The following is a 22,288-nucleotide window of genomic DNA, read 5'->3' on the forward strand; positions in this document are numbered from 1 at the left end:
TTGCGCCTTCGCTTCCTTGAACATATGGCCGGAAGTAGTCACCTGACTGTCCGGCAGCAGCTTCCGGTCCACATGAAAATGGTGCTGTATTTCGCTCTGCTAACTAGTTTAGTTTTGGTCTGTGTGGGAGCGGCGCTTGCGCCGTTCCCACACAGACGGCGTACGCTGCAGTGAATGGAATGGCTCCTGTTCGCATTCTCTGAAGTTGTATGTGCCGTATTCCGTCTCTGTATGTTAATCGACACCTACAGAGATGTAAAAAAAAAAATGGCAGTTCCCATAGAGAAGTAAAAGAACAAAGTAAAAAGTACAACACAAGAGCACAAATAAATAAAATTTATTTTAATATCATACTAAAAGCAATATTATAAAAAAAAAAAAATATTTCATGACACCTTCCCTTTAAGAACTAGTATCTGGGGATGACTTCATGGCTTTAGCAGGCGGAAGCTCAAAAAGATAGTTATATGTTCTCCATTCGGCACAGTGTTGTGGTTTTAATGTCCCCTAGAGATCCTGCTCCTAGGGGGAAGCTCTGTAATAAAACATCCAATGGAACATGCCACATTATGGTTTTTCTGTCTAATTCGCACAGAATCCGACAAAGGCCACTGTATGAACTGGCATGTGGACAGAAGTAATTTCATGCCTCATAGAAGTGTGGGGGCTGTACAAGGTGGTAATGTGGCCATGTGCATGAGACCTCATGCGCACGGCTGTGATTTTCGGGTCGGCCGGCCGTGGAGTCATCCGCGAGCCGCCTGCAAATCGTGGGCCGTGCACATAGCCGCGTCCATTATTTTCTATGAGTCCATTATTTTCTGCGGTCCAGGCTCCTGGGCCATGCATGGACCGTGGAAACCACGGTCGTGTGCATTAGCCCATAGAAATGAATGGGGCTGCAATTCTCCCGTGGATTTTCGGGGGAATTGCGGCCGCTAAAGCACGTTCGTGTGCATGGTGCCTAAGAGTGGAGGAGGTGTGAGATAAGCAGGGTAAAGGTTACATGTGTTGTGGGTTTAATGAAAGGCATAAATGTAGCGATTATGTGCAGAGCTCGCATTTCATGTGACTAGTAATTTTCAGGTCACTTAATTATACAGTGCTCAGGTTTTCACTGTAAACCTGTACTCTGTACACTATAGTCAGTGATGGAAGAAATTTACTGTGTGCCTCGTATTACACCAGCGTGCTCAGATTTATTTACCATTTTTCCATGGAAGTACTCCTGAGTTGTCCATTTAGTAAAAGTAAGTGTACGTAACTTTTCAGGTGACTCTACAGAATAAGCCGTCCTGTGTGTACACATGAGGAATAACTGTATTTCTAACCATTATGGGATTGTTCTGCATTATTTAACAGCTTTCCCCTCGGCTGGCTCTCTCTAATTCTCAGATTTCTCTGAGCTATCGGGCAGAGGCTAACTGCTATCACGTCTTCTATACACACCACAGAGGAGAATCCTGCTTATATATATATATATATATATATATATATATATTACTCTGCAGAACCATGAAGGACATTATACAGCCGTGTAGCTGAGAATCCAGCACTGGGGAGAGAGAATTCTTACAGAAGCTGCTGTACGTCTCTCTCCCTGCTCCATGGGCAGTGCCTTTTTTTTTTTTCCTCCTTTCTTCTCTTCCCTCTCTGGCTTACTATTCCTATTCCCCTCTCCATAGAATTCTATGGACAGGCAGTGAAGAGACACCCACATATTCTGGAGTCTGTCTCCTCTGCTCTGCAACTAGGGACAGACAATGCTGGACAACAGGGGGTGGACAGCGGAGTACAGGAAGGGAGACACCTAGTTGCAGTAACTTCACACGGAATTTGCATGGGTAAAACAAAGCTGAAAAATTTCAACAAAATAAATCTGGGCATGTTTTTACTTTTTACCAAATGGGTATTGTACAGAGGAGTGTATGACGCTGACCAATCAGTGACTAATCAGCGTCATACACTTCTCATTGTTCCAGCCCAGCTTCTTTCACTGCACAATCACACTGGGCTGGAACAATGAGACTTGTATGATGCGGATTCAAAAATGATAATTTTTCAAAATAAAAAACGATTATCTACATTACAGAGCTGATCACGTTATGTAGAGCCTCCCAAGCTTTAAAGAGGCTCTGTCACCAGATTTTGCAACCCCTATCTGCTATTGCAGCAGATCGGCGCTGCAATGTAGATTACAGTAACGTTTTTATTTTAAAAAATCGAGCATTTTTGGCCAAGTTATGACCATTTTTGTATTTATGCAAATGAGGCTTGCAAAAGTACAACTGGGTGTGTATTATGTGCGTACATCGGGGCGTTTTTACTACTTTTACTAGCTGGGCGTTCTGACGAGAAGTATCATCCACTTCTCTTCAGAACGCCCAGCTTCTGGCAGTGCAGACACAGCCGTGTTCTCCAGAGATCACGCTGTGACGTCACTCACTTCCTGCCCCAGGTCCTGCATCGTGTCGGCACCAGAGGCTACAGTTGATTCTGCAGCAGCATCAGCGTTTGCAGGTAAGTAGCTACATCGACTTACCTGCTAACGCCGATGCTGCTGCAAAATCATCTGTAGCCTCTGGTGCCGACACGATGCAGGACCTGTGAGTGACGACACAGCGTGATCTCTGGAGAACACGCTGTGTCTGCACTGCCAGAAGCTGGGCGTTGTGAAGAGAAGTGGATGATACTTCTATACACAACGCCCAGCTAGTAAAAGAAGTAAACACGCCCCGATGTACGCACATAATACACGCCCAGTTGGACTTTAGAAAGCCTCATTTGCATAAATACAAAAATGGTCATAACTTGGCCAAAAATGCTCGTTTTTTAAAAATAAAAACGTTACTGTAATCTACATTGCAGCGCCGATCTGCTGCAATAGCAGATAGGGGTTGCAAAATCTGGTGACAGAGCCTCTTTAAGTGCCCTGCCACCAGATTATAACTGTAACTAGTTAGAATACCTGATACCAACTATCAGATTAGCATAAGTGGTTTAAAAGGTTAGTGTCCATTTTAGTTTGCAATCCCAAAAAAATGCAGCGTTTTGCATTTTTGACCACACTTCAGCTGCACATAAACGTGTCTTTACCTAATGCTTTAAATCTGAAAGTTTGATCCAGAAATAAAAATAAATTTAGACTCTTAAAGGGATTTTCCTGTTTTACACATTAATGCCATGTCTACGCAATATGCCACATGTCTGATAGATGCGGGGCCCACCTCTGGAGCCTGTACCTATATTGAGAATGGGGGTCTCCTGACCCCCGTTCTGCCTGGTGCGGCGGCTGGCTGCAGAATCCAGGAGGGAACTAGTGGAGAGAGGGTTCTCTACATTCTGTTCAATAGGAGTTCCGGAAACAGACGAGTAAGTGCTCTTCTTTTCTTTTTCTTCTTTTCTTTTCTTTTCTTTTCTTTCTTTTTTTGCTCCATGTGAATAGACCATAATTATCATTACAGGGGTTTCCCATGAGAGACATTTATGACATCCCCAGGATATTGAAGAATAAATATTAGGATGCACTCCTCGATTTGTTAGTGTGGTGCTAGTAGGGTATGGACGAGATCCCACAATATGAAGAAAGATAATCCCAGCACACACAAGTACAAAAGGAATCAAGATGCAAAAAATATTTAGGTTTTATTGAAACAAAATAGTAGTATTGTAGTAGTGAGCGACTTGATAGGACGTTTTGGCCGTTCCACGGCCTTTGTCACTGTCGCTTATTGTGAGTATCACTGATATGGGATGTCCTCCGGATCTGCATTGTATGTCCTATCAAGTCGCTTTGTATCTTGATCCCCAGGATATGTCATAAATGTCAGATGTGGGACTCCCCTCTGGGACCCGCACCTATCTCTAGAACGGGGCCACCTGAACCCCGTTCTAGCTTTTTGTGCTCACTCTGACTACCGGCCACACTCTGATTACATGGTCGAGAGTTGTGGAAACAGCGTAACTCCCATAGGGAATGGCAGTAACAGAAGCAACGTAGCATGCAAGCTACGCTGTTTCCGTAGTTACTATTCAGTTCTATGGAAGTTACGGATATGCTGCCCCCTCAGAGTATAATGCCCCATAACTGTCCACCACACTTTATAATGCCCCCATAAATGGCCTTCTCTTAGTATAATGCCCCCATAGCTGCCTCTACATAGTATCTTTACATAACTGACTTCCACGCTGTATAATGTCCCCCATAGCTGCTGCAATGTTGTATAAAGGCCCCAATAGTGCCTGATAAAAAAATATTAATATACATACTCCCCTTACCCCATTCCAACGATGAGTGGAGGAGATCCCTCTGGTCTGTGAAGCTTGACGCAGACAGGCGGGATGACGTCACTGCCTCGCCTCCAGTGATACATAGTGAATGGAAGAGCAGGGACCTTATGGCTCCCTGTTCTACCATTGGATTCAACTATCTGTGTCCTGAAGATGCAGATAGTTTAAATCGGGAGAAAAAATTTGCTAAAACTGATCCGTAAAATTTAATTCTGTTTTTCGACTAATTGCTCCTCCCTAATTCTTATATTTCTCATATATATTTTGTATATTACCTCATGGTTTATTATGCAGCTAGATTCCATGTATACAGCTTGTTACTAGCAGGGAATCCGCTTTGGAGCAGTTTCCTCTGGGGGATGAAAGACAACGTGACACCAATAAGTTGTTCCTTATTCGCTCTTTAGTTGGATGCATTGCCATGTTCTACTACACAGATCAGTTCTCAAAGTGGGCGGCTATTGCCTTGTAAGTGCTAAACATCAGCCTTACATGTAGACCCAGCGTTTATTTATCTTCTCGTCAGCAATCTTGCGTCACTGGCTCTCGGCAATGCTGCTTTTGTTCATACCCTCCAACCCCCACCTCACTGATGGATCTGTTTCGGAAATCCAGCTGGTCTTTGCTCCAGTGAGTCTCTATATAAATATTAAGCAATGCAAAAGGTCAGTGGCTGGCTAGATAAACCCCAGCAATCATATGTATGTGTTTTCTGCTGCTGCGAATTCATGTTACATAGCTATGTATGAGGACTACCTTGTACTAGTCTCCATTGTTAGGACAGGAAAGGCATTGCTTCATTAATAAATTAGAGCGTGCATCCTGCATGGCATTGTTCTTTATATGTGGCGGGCTCGAGAAATAAAGTTACATGGATCGGGCTGCATCGTCCAGCTAAGGCCTCATGCACACGGCCGTGCCCATAATCGCGGCCTGGGATTGTGAGCACGGATGGCCGCGGGCTGCATTTTCATGCCGTGCTCCCATACAAAGTAAAAAGTAGGACATGCTCCATAATTCCGGACACTGTTCTACGGCTTGGACACCTATACATAGTTGTACACAGCCAATAGAACCGGGCGGGTCTGTAATCGTGGACCCTATTGCGCTCCGCAATTACTGAGTTTTTTTTTTTACTGTTGTGTGCATGGGGCCTTACAAAACAGTCATTTGAATTTTAGATCTGCTTGCCATATATTTCAATGCTCACTACAATTTTTCTACAGTATTAGTCTACTTTAAGGCCTCATGCGCATGAGTGTGTATTGAGTCTGCAATTCACATTTTTGTGGATAATTTACAGACCTATTCATTACTATGGCCCCGTGCACGTACGAGCGCTGCTTCCTCTTCATTTCTTCTTTCTCACTGAGTCGACACGCGTTTAGCAGAGATTCACAGGTGTTTCAGCCTCTTCTCCTATTCACTTCAATGGGAGAAAAGGTTGCAATACCTGTGAATCGCTGCTGATAGGTGATTTCGAGTCCCAAAAGTCAGAGCTTGACCCATCAGCTATTGGGTCCTGAGGATAAGCCATCAATTTTTGGTGGCTGAAAAACCCCTTTAACTACTGTCTGTGAAAAATGGACAGCACACGGCTGTCGTCCATGTGCTATCCGTTATTTTCACGCACCCATTGACTTCAATGGTCTGCAAAAATCACACATGTAGTGAGTTTCTCGCAAGAGGCACGCCCTGTGAAAAATCACGAATGTCTGAAGGGCCTGTTTGGATTGCATGGGTCGGTGTGCAGTTGCTTTCCGATCCGTAAAGTTTCCTTTTTTTTTTTTTTTTCTTAAAGGACATGTGTTGCCAGCAAAACATGTTTGTTTTTTTTTAGTTAAACAATTAGTGTGTAGGTGATTAAACATTGTTCTAATTTTTTATTTTTTTTTCACAAGTCAGGAAATATTATAAATTGGATTCAATTTATAATATTTCCCAGCACTGGTCACTAGATGGAGCCATTCCCAAAATTGCAGCATTGCATGTGGTAAAGCAACCACATTGCTTTATGCTGCAAAATTGGGTAAAAATCCCTCGCTCTAGTGAGCTCTCAGAATCCCCCCCTCCTTTATCCTGGCTAGTGCCGGGAGAAAGGAAGGGTTTGAACGGTCTAACCTCCTACACTGTGTCGCCATTTTTTGAGCTAACACACAGTGTAGAAGGTTAACATACAGTAGTAAACACACTGAAACACGAACATACATAGAAATCACTTACCTGCTCCAGTCGCCGCCGCTCCCTCCAGTCCATCCGCTCCGTCTGCTGCCGCTGCTCCATGTGCACAAGTCCGGAAGCCGCGACCGGAAGTAGTAATCTTACTGTCGGGCTGCGACTTCCGGTCCACAGGAAAATGGCGCCGGACGGCGCGCATTTCAAATTGAACTGTGTGGGAGCGGCACATGCGCCGTTCCCACACAGCGGCGTACACGATAGTGGATGGAACGAGCCCCGTTCGTAGTCCCTATGGGACTGGAGCTGCCGTATTCCATGTCTGTATGTGTCGTTAATCGACACATACAGAAATGGGAAAAAAAATGGCAGCCCCCATAGGGAAGAAAAAGTGTAAAAATAAAAAAAAGTAACACACAAACACGCAAATTAATCCAAACGTTTTTAATAAAGCACTAACATCTTTAACATATGAATTTTTTTTTGGGGTGACTGTTCCTTTAAGGGAAACTATAGCGTAGTCTACTACGCTACGGTTTCTGGTAAAAAAACTGATCCTTTATGGACTGGAAACGAATGTAAACTAACTGCAACGGAAGCATTACTATTAAAATCAATTGTAATGTGAACTGAAGCTGTGGTTTCCGTTTGGCTTTCTGTTCATCGGTTCCTCGAACGGGAACCCCAAACGGAACCAGACGCTAATGTGAACAGGCCCTTAAAGACCGCACACGGGTACGGAAAATGCTTGTGCGACTGAGCCCTAAGTATTAATGGTTACAAAATAGGGACTCAAACTTTTGGCTGTCCTTGCTTCAAGTGGAATTGTAAGGAAATTTGTCACTTGTTCAATAACATGGAAGCTTCTAATGGTGCAGTCCTGACTTGGTAATAGAAGTGGCTTTCCCCAGGTCTGTCTGGAAGCAGATTGATCATTTCTTCATGGTAGAAAGATGTGGTTGAATATTGCCCTGTAGTGTGGAAAAGGTCACACAGGAGGCAGCACAGTGATCCGGTTACAAGTTGCTAGATTGTTTTCTGCAGCGTGTGAAGTCCACAATTATCTTGTACTTGTATGGGATAACTGTTAACTCTGCATATGCTGAATTATCAATTACTCTTTTCAGATCAGTCGGTGCTTGGTATTGGATAGTTCATATCATGTGTACATCTTCAGTAAAGGGAATGTCAGCAGACACAAGTGTAAACATTGTCACATGTATGTGTCCCCTGAATGGCAGCATGTCCTTACACCCCTGTGTTGTTGTAACAGCTGAACTTTTACTTTTTTAGGAGGTCTTGTTTTCTTTGTGGGAATTTGGGTGGTTTCTGGGTGTCAGTCATCTGGATTAATCAGCATAGATGTGGTGGAGGGAGTACTGACCTTTTCAATCTTATCTTCTGATGCTGAGAAAAGTACTTCTACAAAGTGCTCAAGTTAAAAGTACAGGTGACCATAGTGACATGCATCTTGTGTTGTCCAGTCAGAAGAAATTGCTGGCCTTTCAAGATTAGCCATTAATCTCCTCGGTCACGGCTACAACTCCTGGCACCCCTGCCACCAGCTCTTTTGAAGGGACCGCGGCGCCTTCTCCCATTGAAGTGAATGGGAGAAGGCCGTAATACCGTAAACCGCTACTACAAGTGTTGGAAATTCACAGTGGGAGCAATAAAGGAAATTAAGGGGCAGCATTGCTCTTACAAGCGTCACAGCTCCTTTAAAACAGCTGATTGGCAGGGGTGCAGGTAGTCGGACCTCAATGGATGAGACATTGACAGCCTATCCTGAGGATGGGCTATCAATTTCTTAGGACTGAACATTCTAAGGCTTGTAAATTCTAAGTTTCTATTAATGACTAATAACTAGGCATTTTCTGACTAGTGGAACAGGTTTCCATTGCTCTGTCAGTGACTTGTTTTACCATAAATGCAGTAACTCGGTATGTTTAAACGTAATAGGTCAAGTTGGCCAACTTATCAGTGCTTCTATGATATATATTAATGTATGACTTCTGCATAAGAATTTTTTTCCTTATGTTGTGTGTGTATATATGGAATAAATATGCATACATGCACCAATCAGCGTCATGCACTTCTCTCCATTCATTTAGGCAGCGCATAGGGATCCTTTTAGATCACTATTTGCTGTCTTATACTAACACATTAACGATACTGAAGTGTTTAGACAGTGAATAGACATTCCACGGGATGTCTATTCACAATCTCTGCACTTCGTTACTGTTTCTGTGGTAGTTACATAGTTACATAGTTACATAGTTACATAGTTACATAGTTACATAGTTACATAGTTAGTACGGCTGAAAAAAGACACACGTCCATCAAGTTCAACCAAGGGAAGGGAAAAGGGAAGGAAAAATTTCTACACATAGGAGCTAATATTTTTTTTGTTCTAGGAAATTATCTAACCCTTTTTTAAAGCCATCTACTGTCCCTGCTGTGACCAGCTCCTGCGGTAGGCTATTCCATAAATTCACCGTTCTTACTGTAAAGAAGCCTTGTCGCCTCTGCAGCTTGAACCTTTTTTTCTCCAGACGGAGGGAGTGCCCCCTTGTTTTTTGAGGGGGTTTTACAAGGAACAGGATATCACCATATTTTTTGTATGTGCCATTAATATATTTATATAAGTTAATCATGTCCCCCCTTAGTCGTCTTTTTTCAAGGCTAAATAGGTTTAATTCTTTTAATCTTTCCTCATAACTTAGATTCTCCATGCCCCTTATTAGCTTCGTTGCTCTTCTTTGTATTTTTTCCAACTCCAGGGCATCCTTTCTATGAACTGGAGCCCAGAACTGAACTGCATATTCTAGATGGGGCCTCACTAATGCTTTGTAAAGTGGCAATATTACATCTCTGTCCCGCGAGTCCATGCCTCTTTTAATACACGACAATATCTTGCTGGCCTTTGAAGCAGCTGATTGACACTGCATGCTGTTATTGAGTTTATGATTTACAAGAACACCCAGATCCTTCTCAACAAGTGAATCCGCCAGTGTAGCGCCCCCTAGGACATATGATGCATGCAGGTTGTTGGTACCCAGATGCATAACTTTACATTTATCTACATTAAACTTCATTTGCCAAGTGGACGCCCAAACATTTAGTTTGTTTAAATCTGCCTGCAATTCACAAACATCTTCCATAGTCTGAACTATATTACATAGCTTGGTGTCATCTGCAAAAATAGAAATAGTGCTATTAATCCCATCCTCTATATCATTAATAAATAAGTTGAATAATAGGGGTCCCAGCACTGAACCCTGGGGTACACCACTTATAACCGGTGACCATTCAGAGAAGGAATCATTGACCACAACTCTCTGGATACGGTCCTTGAGCCAATTCTCAATCCAATTACAAACTATATTTTCTAAACCTATAGTCCTTAATTTACCCATTAGGCGTCTATGGGGGACAGTGTCAAATGCCTTTGCAAAGTCCAAAAACACTAAATCCACAGCGGCCCCTCTGTCTAGACTTCTGCTCACCTCTTCATAAAAACAGATTAGGTTAGTTTGACAACTTCTGTCCTTAGTAAAACCGTGCTGGCTGTCACTTATAATGCTATTTATTGTCACATAATCCTGTATATAGTCCCTCAATAGCCCCTCAAACATTTTCCCCACGATGGATGTTAAGCTTACTGGTCTATAATTACCCGGGGAAGACCTAGAGCCCTTTTTGAAAATAGGCACCACATTTGCCCTGCGCCAGTCCCTTGGCACTATACCAGTCACTAGAGATTCTCTGAATATTATGAAAAGGGGGACAGAAATAACTGAACTAAGCTCTTTAAGAATTCTAGGGTGTAACCCATCTGGTCCCGGAGCCTTGTGCACATTTATTTTATTTAATTTAGCTTGGACCATCTCTACATTCATCCAATTCAGTATATCAACTGATATATTAACAGCACTGGCACCAGCTACATCAGCTGCTCTTTCTTCAGTTGTATATACAGAGCTAAAGAACCCATTTAGTAACTCTGCCTTCTCTTGATCCCCTGTGATCAACTCCCCATTACCATTATCTAGGGGTCCTACATGTTCAGACCTTGGCTTTTTTGCATTTATATGCTTGAAGAATTTTTTAGGATTTGTTTTACTATCCTTGGCCACCTGCCTTTCATTTTGTATTTTTGCTAATTTTATTACATTTTTACAGATTTTATTAAGCTCTTTATATTTTACAAAGGCTACAGCTGTACCCTCAGATTTGTATTTTTTAAATGCCCTTTTTTTGTCATGTATTGCCCCTTTCACAGAAGGTGTAAGCCATGTGGGGTTTAATTTGAGTCGTTTATACTTATTACCTGTAGGAATAAATTTTGCACTATAATAACTCAAAGTAGATTTGAAAATCTCCCATTTATCATTTGTTCCATTATTTGACATTCGTTCTTCCCAGTCCATATCCTGAATTGCAGCCCTCATCCTGGGGAAATTGGCTTTCTTAAAATTAAATGTTTTTGCCCTCCCAGCCTGCGTTTGTTTTTTACAGTATAGGTAAAATGTAACTATATTGTGATCACTGTTACCGAGGTTTTCACGAACATTGACATTCCCAACAAGATCTGCATTATTAGAAATGACCAGATCCAACAGAGCTTCACCTCTAGTCGGGTCTTCCACAAACTGGCCCATAAAATTTTCCTGCAACAGGTTGAGGAAATGTCTCCCCTGCAGAGGAAGCGTAATCTCGTTGTAACCTGTCAACTACAGCGCAATCTCGCTGTAAACAGTAATGAAGTGCAGAGATTGTGAATAGACATCCCGTGGAATGTCTATTAACTGTCTAAACACTTCAGTATTGTTAACCCCTTCCCGCTCCTTGACGTACTATTACGTCATGGCAGCTGTATCGTTCGCGCTCCATGACGTAATAGTACGTCACGGGAGTAACGGCCGTTTCGGCCGTCCTCCCGACACATACAGGAGCTGTGACGCTGCTGTCTTGTTCAGCAGCTGTCACAGCTCCTACAGCGGGGACCGATCGCTGTGTCCCCGCTGATTAACCCCTTAAAAGCCGCGTTCTATAGAGATCGCGGCTTTTTAGGGGTTAAGCTGCCATCGCCAGCCTGCTACGCGATAGCGGCCGGCGATGGTGACTATGGCAACCGGACACCAAACAATGGCGTCCGGCTATGCCATAGACGGAAGCCTAGTGGGTCCTGACAACGTCAGGACCCACTATGCTTGCTGTCAGTGAGTAGCTGACAGTTCTAATACACTGCACTACGCATGTAGTGCAGTGTATTAGAATAGCGATCAGGGCCTCCTGCCCTCAAGTCCCCTAGTGGGACAAAGTAATAAAGTAAAAAAAAAGTTAAAAAAAGATGTGTAAAAATAAGAAAATAAAAGTTTTAAAAGTAATAAAAGTAAAAGTCCCACTTTTTCCCTTATCAGTCCTTTATTATTAATAAAAATATATAAACAAACAAATAAACTATACATAATTGGTATCGCCGCGTCTAACGGCCTGAACTACAAAATTATTTTGTTATTTATCCCGCATGGTGAACGCCGTAAAAAAAAATATTAATAAACCGTACCACAATCACAATTGTTTGGTCACTTCACCTCCCAAAAAATGGAATAAAAAGAGATCAAAAAGTCGCATGTACCTAAAAATGGTCCTGATGGAAAATACAGTTCGTTATGCAAAAAATAAGTCCTCGCACGGCTTTATTGATTGAAAAATAAAAACGTTCTGGCTCTTAGAATAAGGTAACACAAAAAGTGAATGATTGTTTACAAAACGTATTTTATTGTGCAAACGCCATAAGACATAAAAAAAAACTATAAACATCTGGTATCGCCGTGATCGTATTGCCCCGCAGAATAAAGTTAATATATCATTTATAGCGCACGGTGAACGCTGTAAAAAAAAAAGTATACAAAAACAATAGTAGAATTGCTGTTTATTAGTCACCACGCCACCTAAAAATGGAATAAAAACTGATCAAAAAGCCGCATGCACCCCATGAAAACTACAATGGATTCCTCAAGGGGTCTAGTTTCCAAATTGGGGTCACTTTTGGGGGGTTTCCAATGTTTTGGCACCACAAGACCTCTTCAAACCGGACATGGTGCCTAATAAAAAAGAGGGCTCAAAATCCGCTAGGTGCTCCTTTGCTTCGGAGGCCGGTGCTTCAGTCCATTACCGCACTATGGCCACATGTGGGATATTTCTCAAAACTGCAGAATCTGGGTAATAAGTATTGAGTTGCGTTTCTCTGATAAATCCTTTTGTGTTATAAAAAAAATGGTATAAAAAGAGTAAATTTCACCTCTACTTTGCTCTAAATTTCTGTGAAACACCTAAAGGGTTCATAAACTTTCTAAATGCTGTTGTGAATACTTTGAGGGGTCTAGTTTCTAAAATGGGGTGTTTGATAGGGGTTTCTAATATATGGGCCCCTCAAAGCAACTTCAGAAATGAACTGGAACCTAAAAAAATAAATAAATGAGGCAATACTTTGCTTCTTACATTATACTGATAATGAGCCGTGCCCACTCCGAGATGACCCCAGTTTTGACCGTTTGTATAAACGGAGACCCCTATTAGACCGTTCCAGTGCCCGGTTTTCTCAAGCATACACCCCCGAGAAGTGTTTTTCTATTGATGAGTCCCTGGTACATTTTAAAGGGAGGGTTCAATTCCGCCAGTACCTGCCAGGTAAGAGGGCAAGGTATGGCGTGAAGATGTATAAGCTGTGCGAGAGTGCATCAGGGTATACCTACAGGTTTAGGATATATGAAGGAAAGGCCACCCCCAAACCAGACTGCATCCTGGACTACAATAGGTACATGGGAGGGATGGACTTGTCAAATCAAGTCCTGAAGCCCTACAGCGCCATGCGGTGAGGTATAAGAAGCTGGCCGGGCACATCATACAGATGGCATTGTACAATGTGTATGTGCTACGTCGATGTGCAGGCCAGAGGGGAACTTTCCTGGAATTTCAAGATCTAATCTTTAGGGACCAGGAAGGGGGGGCACCCAGTACTTCTGGAAGCGAGGCCACACGCATCGTACCAGGGCAACACTTTCCAGGAGAAGGTCCCCAAACCGGTGGAAAGGGAAAGAGTCAAAAGAGGTGCAGAGTCTGCTATAAGAGGGGGATAAGGAAGAACACAATATACCAATGTGACACGTGTCCCGAAAAACCAGGGCTCTGTATAAAAGATTGTTTTAAAATGTATCATACATCCCTTGATTTTTAATTTACCCTGATGCACTCCGCACAGCTTACCCCCCTCATCTTTCCCTTCTGAGCCCTGCCGTATGCCCAGGCAGCTGATAACAGCCACATGTAGGGTATTGTCGTACCCAGGAGAACCCACATTACAATTTAAGGGGTGTATATCTCCGGTGGCGCATGCTGGGCACACTATATTGGACACTGAAATGGCATATACATATATAAAATTGCAAATCTCACACTGCACCATCTGCTGCGCATTATCTTTTACACAGTACCTGTGGGGTCAAAATGCTCACTACACCTCTAGATGAATGTCTTAAGGGGTGTAGTTTTTAAAATGGGGTCACTTCTCGGGGGTTTCAACTGTACTGGTACCTCAGGGGCTTCTGCACACATGACTTAGCACCAGAAAAGCTCCAGTAGGCCAAATGGTGGTCCTTTCCTTCTGAGCCCTCCCATGGGCCCAAAGGGCAGTTTATCACCACAAATGGGGTATTGCCGCACTAAGGACAAATTGGGCAACAAAATGGGGTATGTTGTTCCTTGTGAAAATAAGAAATTTTGATCAAAAATGACATCTTATTGGAAAAAATATAATTTTTTTCATTTCACAGCCCAATTCAAATAGGTGCTGTGAAAAACCTGTGCGGTCAAAATGATAACAAAAACCATAAATGAATTCCTTGAGGGGTGTAGTTTCCAAAATGGGGTCACTTCTGGTGGGTTTCCATAGCTTTGATACCTCTGGGGCTCTGCAAATGCGACATGGCACCCGAAAAACAATCCAGCAAAATCTGGACTCCAACAAACACATAGCGCTCCTTCCCTTCTGAGCCCTCCCATGGGCCCAAACGGCAGTTTATCACCACAAATGGGGTATTGCCGCACTAAGGACAAATTGGGCAACAAAATGGGGTATGTTCCCTGTGAAAATAAGAAATTTTGATCAAAAATGACATCTTATTGGAAAAAATATAATTTTTTTCATTTCACAGCCCAATTCAAATAGGTGCTGTGAAAAAACTGTGCGGTCAAAATGATAACAAAAACCATAAATGAATTCCTTGAGGGGTGTAATTTCCAAAATGGGGTCACTTCTGGTGGGTTTCCATTGTTTTGATACCTCAACGCCTCTTCAAACCTGGCATGCTGCCTAAAATATATTCTAATAAAAAAGAGGCCTCAAAATGCACTAGGTGCTTCTTTGCTTCTAGGGCTTGTGTTTTAGTCCACGAGCGCAGTAGGGCCACATGTGGGACATTTCTAAAAACTGCAGAATCTGGACAATACATATTTAGTAGTGTTTCTCTGGTAAAACCTTCTCTGTTACTAAAAAAAAATTGAATAAAATTGAAATTCAGCAGAAAAAATGAAATTTGCAAATTTCATTTCCACTTTGCTTTAATTCCTGTGAAATGCCTGAAGGGTTAAAAAACTTTCTATATGCTGTTTTGAATACTTTGAGGAGTCTAGTTTTTAAAATGGGGTGTTTTATGGGGGTTTCTAATACATAGGCCCCTCAAATCCACTTCAGAACTGAACTGGCACCTTCAAAAAAAGGCTTTTGCAATTTTCTTAAGAATATGAGAAATTGCTGTTTATGTTCTAAGCCTTGTAACGTCCAAGAAAAATAAAATAATGTTCAAAAAACGATGCCAATCTAAAGTAGACATATGGGAAATGTGAACTAGTAACTATTTTGGGTGGTATAACCGTCTGTTTTACAAGCAGATGCATTTAAATTCTGAAAAATGCTATTTTTTGTAAATTTTCTCTAAATTTTGCAATTTTTCACAAATAAAGACTGAATATATCGACCAAATTTTACCACGAATATGAAGCCCAAAGTGTCACGAGAAAACAATCTCAGAATCGCTTGGATAGGTTTAAGCATTCCGACGTTATTACCACATAAAGTGAAATATGTCAGATTTGAAAAATGGGCTCTGAGCCTTAAGGCCCAAACTAGGCTGCGTCCTTAAGGGGTTAATGTGTTAGTATAAGACAGCACATAGCGATCTAAAAGGATCGCTATGCGCTGACTAAATGAATGGAGAGGAGATCATGATGCTGATTCGTCAGCGTCATACACTCTGAACAACGCCCACTTGGTCTAAAGTAAAAATACGCCCACTTGGGCATTAAGCAACTCCTTAACATAACTCTAAAATCGCTAATAGTGGTGAAAACAGATCGTATTTTTAAATAAAAAGCACTGTTGCCACCTACATTATAGCGCCCATCTCCTTATGTAGGAAATAGGGCACTTATAATGTGGTGACAGTCTCTTTAAGATGTTCAGGCTTATATACGTTTTGCGCGCAAAAAACGTGGCATTGCAAGGACCTATTATACGTTTGTCGGAATAAGCCCTGATCGTCGGTATGTGTCCTGGTTGTTTGAGATTCGCATAGTGACCACAAAGAGCATAGAGAGCCCGTTTAGGCTAAGTTCACATCTCGTGTTTACTGTACGTCGGACGTCCACGTTTTGACATGAAAAAGGTGTCCGTGTGTACCACAGAGGGTACATTTTTTCTATGGTCAGGGCGGATGCCCTAGTGGTGTAGTTTGTGCATACGTTTTGTTTGTTTAACTTCTATCCTTGTGTTGTTTTTCCCCTCATGTCCTGAAAAGCAGTCTACTATGCTCTTCATTACTTTTGCAAAACGTATACCACACACATCCATTTTTATTTTTATTGCAGTCAATGGCGACGTATGGACGACATGTGCAATCTTAGACCCTACGTTTGCATACGTAAAATGTATGTTTTTAACCTCCTATGGGAAATCCTGACTTTACAATGTTTGCTTTAGCTCAATAACAAAAAAAGTATACGTTTTTAAAAGTAAGAATGGACACAAATGTATAAAGACGTATACTGCAAAAAACGGAAGTGTTACAAATTCATAAGTTTTTATAACTTATACGTCGTCGTATACCACAAATGTGTGCACAAAACGAGATGTGAACTTCGCCTTAGCTGCCCAATGGCTGCAGTCCCTGTTGAGCGTTATTGGAGAATGCAGTTTAGACTGGCGTTCCCATGTAGCATGGATCGCAGAATACTTTTTTTTGTGATGTGGCTTTGTTACGTGTAAATCCCATCTATACTCTTTATCAGTGGGGTGTGTTCAGCGCTTCACATAATTTAAAGCTTGCTGTTACATGTTCATCTAGTGCCTACTGACACCTGAAATGATGTATAGACTAGAAATTGATGTTTAGTAAATGCTTGGATGTGGAGTCGGCGCGGCTTGTTCCTCTGCAGTTAGATTTTCTCATTAGACCTTCTCCGGATCTGAGGGAACCCGATTAGTAAAGTGTAGAGCTGTAAATGAGCCCCATGGTGGTAATGAGTGCTGGTCAATTGCTTGCTGTGCATCATGAGGTGTAAATGACGTGTTTCCTTACCCATCCATTAGACATTCGACATTCTAATCATCTTGAGGAAGAACCATTTCTACTTTGTCTGAATTCTTTCCACTGTGACTCTCTTATTCAATCTTGTTAATCTGCCCCTACAAGCTATCAAAATGGGACAATCGAGATAAGGGAAAATTGGAGGGGTCCTGTCCTTCTGGATTTCACAAGGTTTTAGTTGTCTTGACATTGTTTGCTTACCATGTTGTGTCCATACCCAGAAACCGTGGCAGTGAAATTTGTGTTCATTCCTGTACATGCGCCTTGTGGTGATTGCGGACTGTCTGCAAACGTATTTTTTGTACTATTTGATAGCATCCATGAGCAGCGGTTTCTGGTTTTGGCCGTTCATTGGTTTTCAGTTGGAATTATAGCTTTCAATTTAATTTACGTATTTATGATGCGATTTGTACATAAAAAAAATGGCTGCCCATTACTTGGTAGGTTAGTTTCTGCTTTTCCCTGAAAGAAAAATGTAAAATCAATACCAACGTTCACATGCAGTTTAGGTTTTTGTGTGCTATATTTCCAGCATACCACTACTGTATGTACCATATTCTGAACTCCTGGGGCTTGTAGTGATGAGCGATCAACCAGTGATCACACACCCTCTTCCTACTCTTGATATTAGCTGAAGGATGATTTTGTGGCTGGTGTCTAAAGCTGGCCACACACTTTTTGTTACAGGTTTTTGTTTTCTGAATTGCTTGTTTGTCTGTAAGGGTTGTGATTTTGGATGAGCATGCCAGAAGTCAAAATGTTACATTGTCAAGTATGGGCTGGGCCTTATTGATGGGGAGCATATTTTTATAGCACTAAAGACTTTCCAAGTAATGCCAACAAATGCACCAGACAACGAACTAAACTAACAAAATATAGTGTATGAGCAGCTTAGGGCCTGTTCACATCACCGTTCATTTCCGTTCCGGGGTTCCGTCCGAGGTTTCCGTCGGGTGAACCCCGCAACGGAAAGTGAAACCACAGCTTCCGTTTTAATGACTGAATCAATAGCGGAGTCGACTCCGCTATTGATTCTGTTGGAAAACCGAAAACCTGCCGGAATGGTGACGAACGGAAACCATTAGCGATGTTTCCGTCACCATTGCTATCAATGGTGACTAAAGCGGAAGCTGTGGTTTCACTTTCCGTTGCGGGGTTCACCCGATGGAAACCTCAGACGAACCCTGGAACGGAAAGCGAACGGTGTTGTGAATAGGCCCTTAGAGAGGACCTGTCACTAGGTCATATAAGTTGAACTAGTTATCTGACCTGAATAGCATTGTAGCATTGTTTCCCTGATTCCTGCACTGCTCATTCCTGAGAGATAGCACACTGTTGGCTCCCTATATGCAAATTTTCTGTAGTTAGCTAACAGGATGTGATCTACCCTCAAGCTGCCTCGTGCTCATTGGTCAGCATCAGAAGCAGGGAAGCTAGCTCCACCCCGTTGGCTATCTACAGCAAATTAGCATATAGGGCGTCAACACAACAGTGGGCTAGATTTCTGGAACGGGGGGAAAAAATGGTGCTGAAATCAGGGAGACGTGGTATTCAGGTCTGTTAACCAGTTAAAGTTTTATGACCTAGTGACAGGTACTCTGGTCCACTGTTTAAAAAAATAAAAATAAAAAAAAGGCGGATTATGTGAGACATTGCATTATAAATAAAGCCAGTTGTGTTCTAATTTTATTTTATTTTTTTCCTTTTAGAATTCAATAGCTACACGACCATCCATTCAATTTCAGGGACTCCAAGGAGTAAGTATATTCATGCCTCATTAGAATTTTATTTAGATAATCATAGTTCTTGCCATGTCGGATTGTTTTTTAGGTCTAGATAGACGTTTATGGTGGTGGTTGTGCGGCTCGGTTCATTGTGTATTGATTTTAAGCACTTCTCGTAACATGTTACTCTTAGGGTTTTGTATTCCTGCTTTACGCTAGTTATGGGTTGATTTCTGCTATCATACGTTTCCTAGGTTTTCTTTTTGGCCATTTCGCAATGATCAAAGTTCCTTTTCAACACTGATATGCTGTGTATGCAAGTCTGATCCGTGTTCGTCATATGTACACATACACACCTGGTTAGTGTCATGGTTCGATCATGCATGCTTATAGCCTTTTAAAGCTACAGTGTAAAGGTCCTATTACACCGGCACGTTTTGACCGGTACAATGAGCGGCGTTCAATGAGACCGCTTTGTATAGGGGCGAGCATTCGCTACTCTGATCGGTCGGTCCCTGTAAATTTCAATCATGTCGGCAGCACGTCTCCCTGTTTACACAGGGAGATGTGCTGCCGACAATGATAATAATTTGGGCATTTAAACTGATACAATCGGCTCACCCTTGCCCTATTTACACAGGGCAATTATCTGAAATGAGCGTTCTGTGAGTGCTCATTTGCCCTATAATTGGCTGGTGTAAAAAGGCCCCTAGTTCTAAATTTCCTGCCAGATTTCCTTTATCATAAAGCTTCCTACAGTAATAGAGTAAAAGCGCAAAGTGCGGCTTTGTTGAGCACCAATCCCCCTATGTACCCATGGCATTGATGGTTTTCTTCTCCTCCTGCGTTATTCACATGTAATAAGTGTTTAGCTGAACTGTTTTAATGCTTGAAATGGTTAAATTTTTTTTTTACCAAATACTTTTTTACTGTTTATTAAAGGGATTCTGGGTTTTCAAATTTGATGGCCAATCCTTAAGATAAGCCATCAAAATTAGATCGGTGAGGGTCTGACTCTCGGCACCCTTGCCGATCAGCTGTTTGGCAGGGCCATTGCTCTCATACGGGATGCTGAGTCGGACCGCCTGGTATCGAATATTGATGGCCTCTCCAAAGGGTAGCCCATCAATTTTGAATTCCCAGATAACACCTTTAAAGGGAACCTGTCACCAGCATTTCACCTATTGAACTCCTACAAACCTCATTTTTCACCCAATTCCACCAGGTATTGCTGGTTTAATAGGTGAAATGCTGGTGACCGGTTCCCTTTAAAGCAAACCAATTCCCCACGTTGTTCCATGTTTGTGACGGTGTGCTGTCAAAATCAGATGTGTTGTGTGGTGACAAGTTGGTGTACAAGTTGATGCACTGTTGCTTTTTGCAATATCTGGGGAACGAAGTTACCCATGTTCATTAGCTTTGAAGGTGTTGTATGAGCATAAGAAAAACATTGCTGCTTTACTCTAGAAACCACTCTTGTCTCTGAGTTTGTTGCAGCTCAGCCCTATTTACTTAAATGGTCTTTGTTGCATTACCAGACACCGCCTATGTGCAGGAGTGGCACTATTTCTGGAAGAAAGCAGGCGTGTTTTTTTTTTTTTTTTTTTTGTTCTACAACCCATTAAAGTCAGACATTGCTGTCACTGAAGTACTTTTTTTTTTTTATGGCATTGACGAAATGGGTGTGCTTTAGGATATGGACACGTAGAAGCCGCTGTCCAGCCCAAGGTGTTGGTGAAAACCGTGCCCGACAAGAGTTTTTCCGCATGTTGACGTGGCTTACAACTAATTGTAATGTTTGGTTTTTGCAGGTTAACAGCGGTTTTACCTGCAAAAACCTTAGTCATTAACAATCATTTGAAAACCACTTAGTTTAGTGGTAAAACCATATATCGGCGCGGTTATTGGCCGAACCTCGACCACGCGGGCTGCTACGCGTGTACATTCCCTAAGGCTACATGCGCACGTTGTGTACTTTGCTGTGGAAAATGCGCAGTGAAATGCGCAAGAAATTTGCAGGAAAAACGCACCTAAAAATTTTATTGTGCAGTTTTTACGTTTTGCTGCGTAATTCTGTAGAACTAGGGAGAGAATTTGCAAGCGGGATAAATTGACCTGCTGCGATTCCGAAAATGCGCACCGTGGGTCAATTTACGTGCGGGGAAAATACTGCAGCGTGGACATGAGATTCCCTAGAAAAACGCGGCAAAACCGCAAGCAATCAGCATTGTGTGCATTGACCCTTAAAGCTACCGTTATGTAGCTATATATGTGCTTTGTCAATAACGATTCAGCAGACTCGATATATGCATAGGAAACCTTTCAAACAACTAATCGCTGCTCACTATTCATGACCTATGCTGCATGATCCCCCTCCCCCTCCATCTTCACTAAAAGTACATACGGTACTATTAAATAACTGATCTCCTCTACCAAATAGGAAATGTAAAGCGTTCCTCGAAGCTAGATCTCTAGTAAAGGTTGGACTTGTGTGCCACTAGTTATTAGCAGGAAGAGTTTGAGTTGTTTGGATTACAGCTCTATACTGCGTGCGGCAGCTGGTTGCATTGTGAACACATTGTATAATGGCACTCATTGACCACATTACCAGCGTTTCCTTCATGCTGTACTGATATGCGTAGATCATCATGTCTTACATACTTCGAATAGAAAAATAAAATAGATAATTTTTTTCTTCCCTGTGACGTCTTCCTTTACTTGGAAAGGCTTGGTGTGGTTGCCAGACTGATAATGCTTCTTGCATGTTTACCTTGGAAGGCAGCCACAGCAGGTTTTACCTGCCCCCAATACTGTGAAACGTGGCTTTATTTAATCTAGAATAGAGATTGTGCCTCATTTTATTCTTTTTAGTTTTTTTGTTTTTTTTTCTAGATGCAGCACCTGTTATGGCTATCTCTCCCTTCGCCCCCCCCCCCCCTCCCTTGCATATGGGTTGAGGTTTTTCGGGTGGGGATTACTGGGAATGTTGCTACAGCCAAATTCCCAGCAGGGGGGCAAATCAGTTGTTCTGGCTAAAAATCTTATTAGCAGAAGTAATTAGAGCAAATAATTTGAGCTATTTAAATACAAATGCGCGTACAATTATTTTCTTAACCAATTGCTTCCATTATTTGACAATAAAAAAAGTAATTCATTTTTATCTAGGATTGCATTTTAAGGTGGTCTCAAAGTTGAGACGTTCCATTCTCTGTACTTCTGTAATGTCCTGCTATGTTCAAGTGGAGAGCGGCTGCAAAAAAAGTCTCTTGCTCTGAAGGACCCACCTTATATAATTGGATTGCAATACACTGTAATGCTTAATTTAACCTGCAGTGGCGCTGTAGGTAAATTTAAGGCTTACTGCCAGATTCATCCCTGAAGCTTGCAGAATAGTAAATGTAGTTGTGGACTATGAGGATCGGTTCACACTTCGTATTTGTTTCAAACTTA

The 22,288-nt window shown here is 42.0% G+C and overlaps 1 protein-coding gene across 1 annotated transcript in view; it reads left to right on the forward strand.

Annotated features, from left to right (window-relative positions):
* Positions 1 to 22,288, forward strand: part of ELL2 (elongation factor for RNA polymerase II 2) — a 69,140-nt gene that overhangs the window by 22,704 nt on the left and 24,148 nt on the right. The window contains exon 2 of the mRNA XM_075837124.1: positions 18,824 to 18,871. Within this exon, the coding sequence (XP_075693239.1) occupies positions 18,824 to 18,871 (48 nt within the window). The remainder of the gene's footprint in view (positions 1 to 18,823; positions 18,872 to 22,288) is intronic.

Source organism: Rhinoderma darwinii, chromosome 1, assembly GCF_050947455.1.
Source record: "Rhinoderma darwinii isolate aRhiDar2 chromosome 1, aRhiDar2.hap1, whole genome shotgun sequence".
In the NCBI taxonomy this organism is placed as follows: domain Eukaryota; kingdom Metazoa; phylum Chordata; class Amphibia; order Anura; family Rhinodermatidae; genus Rhinoderma; species Rhinoderma darwinii.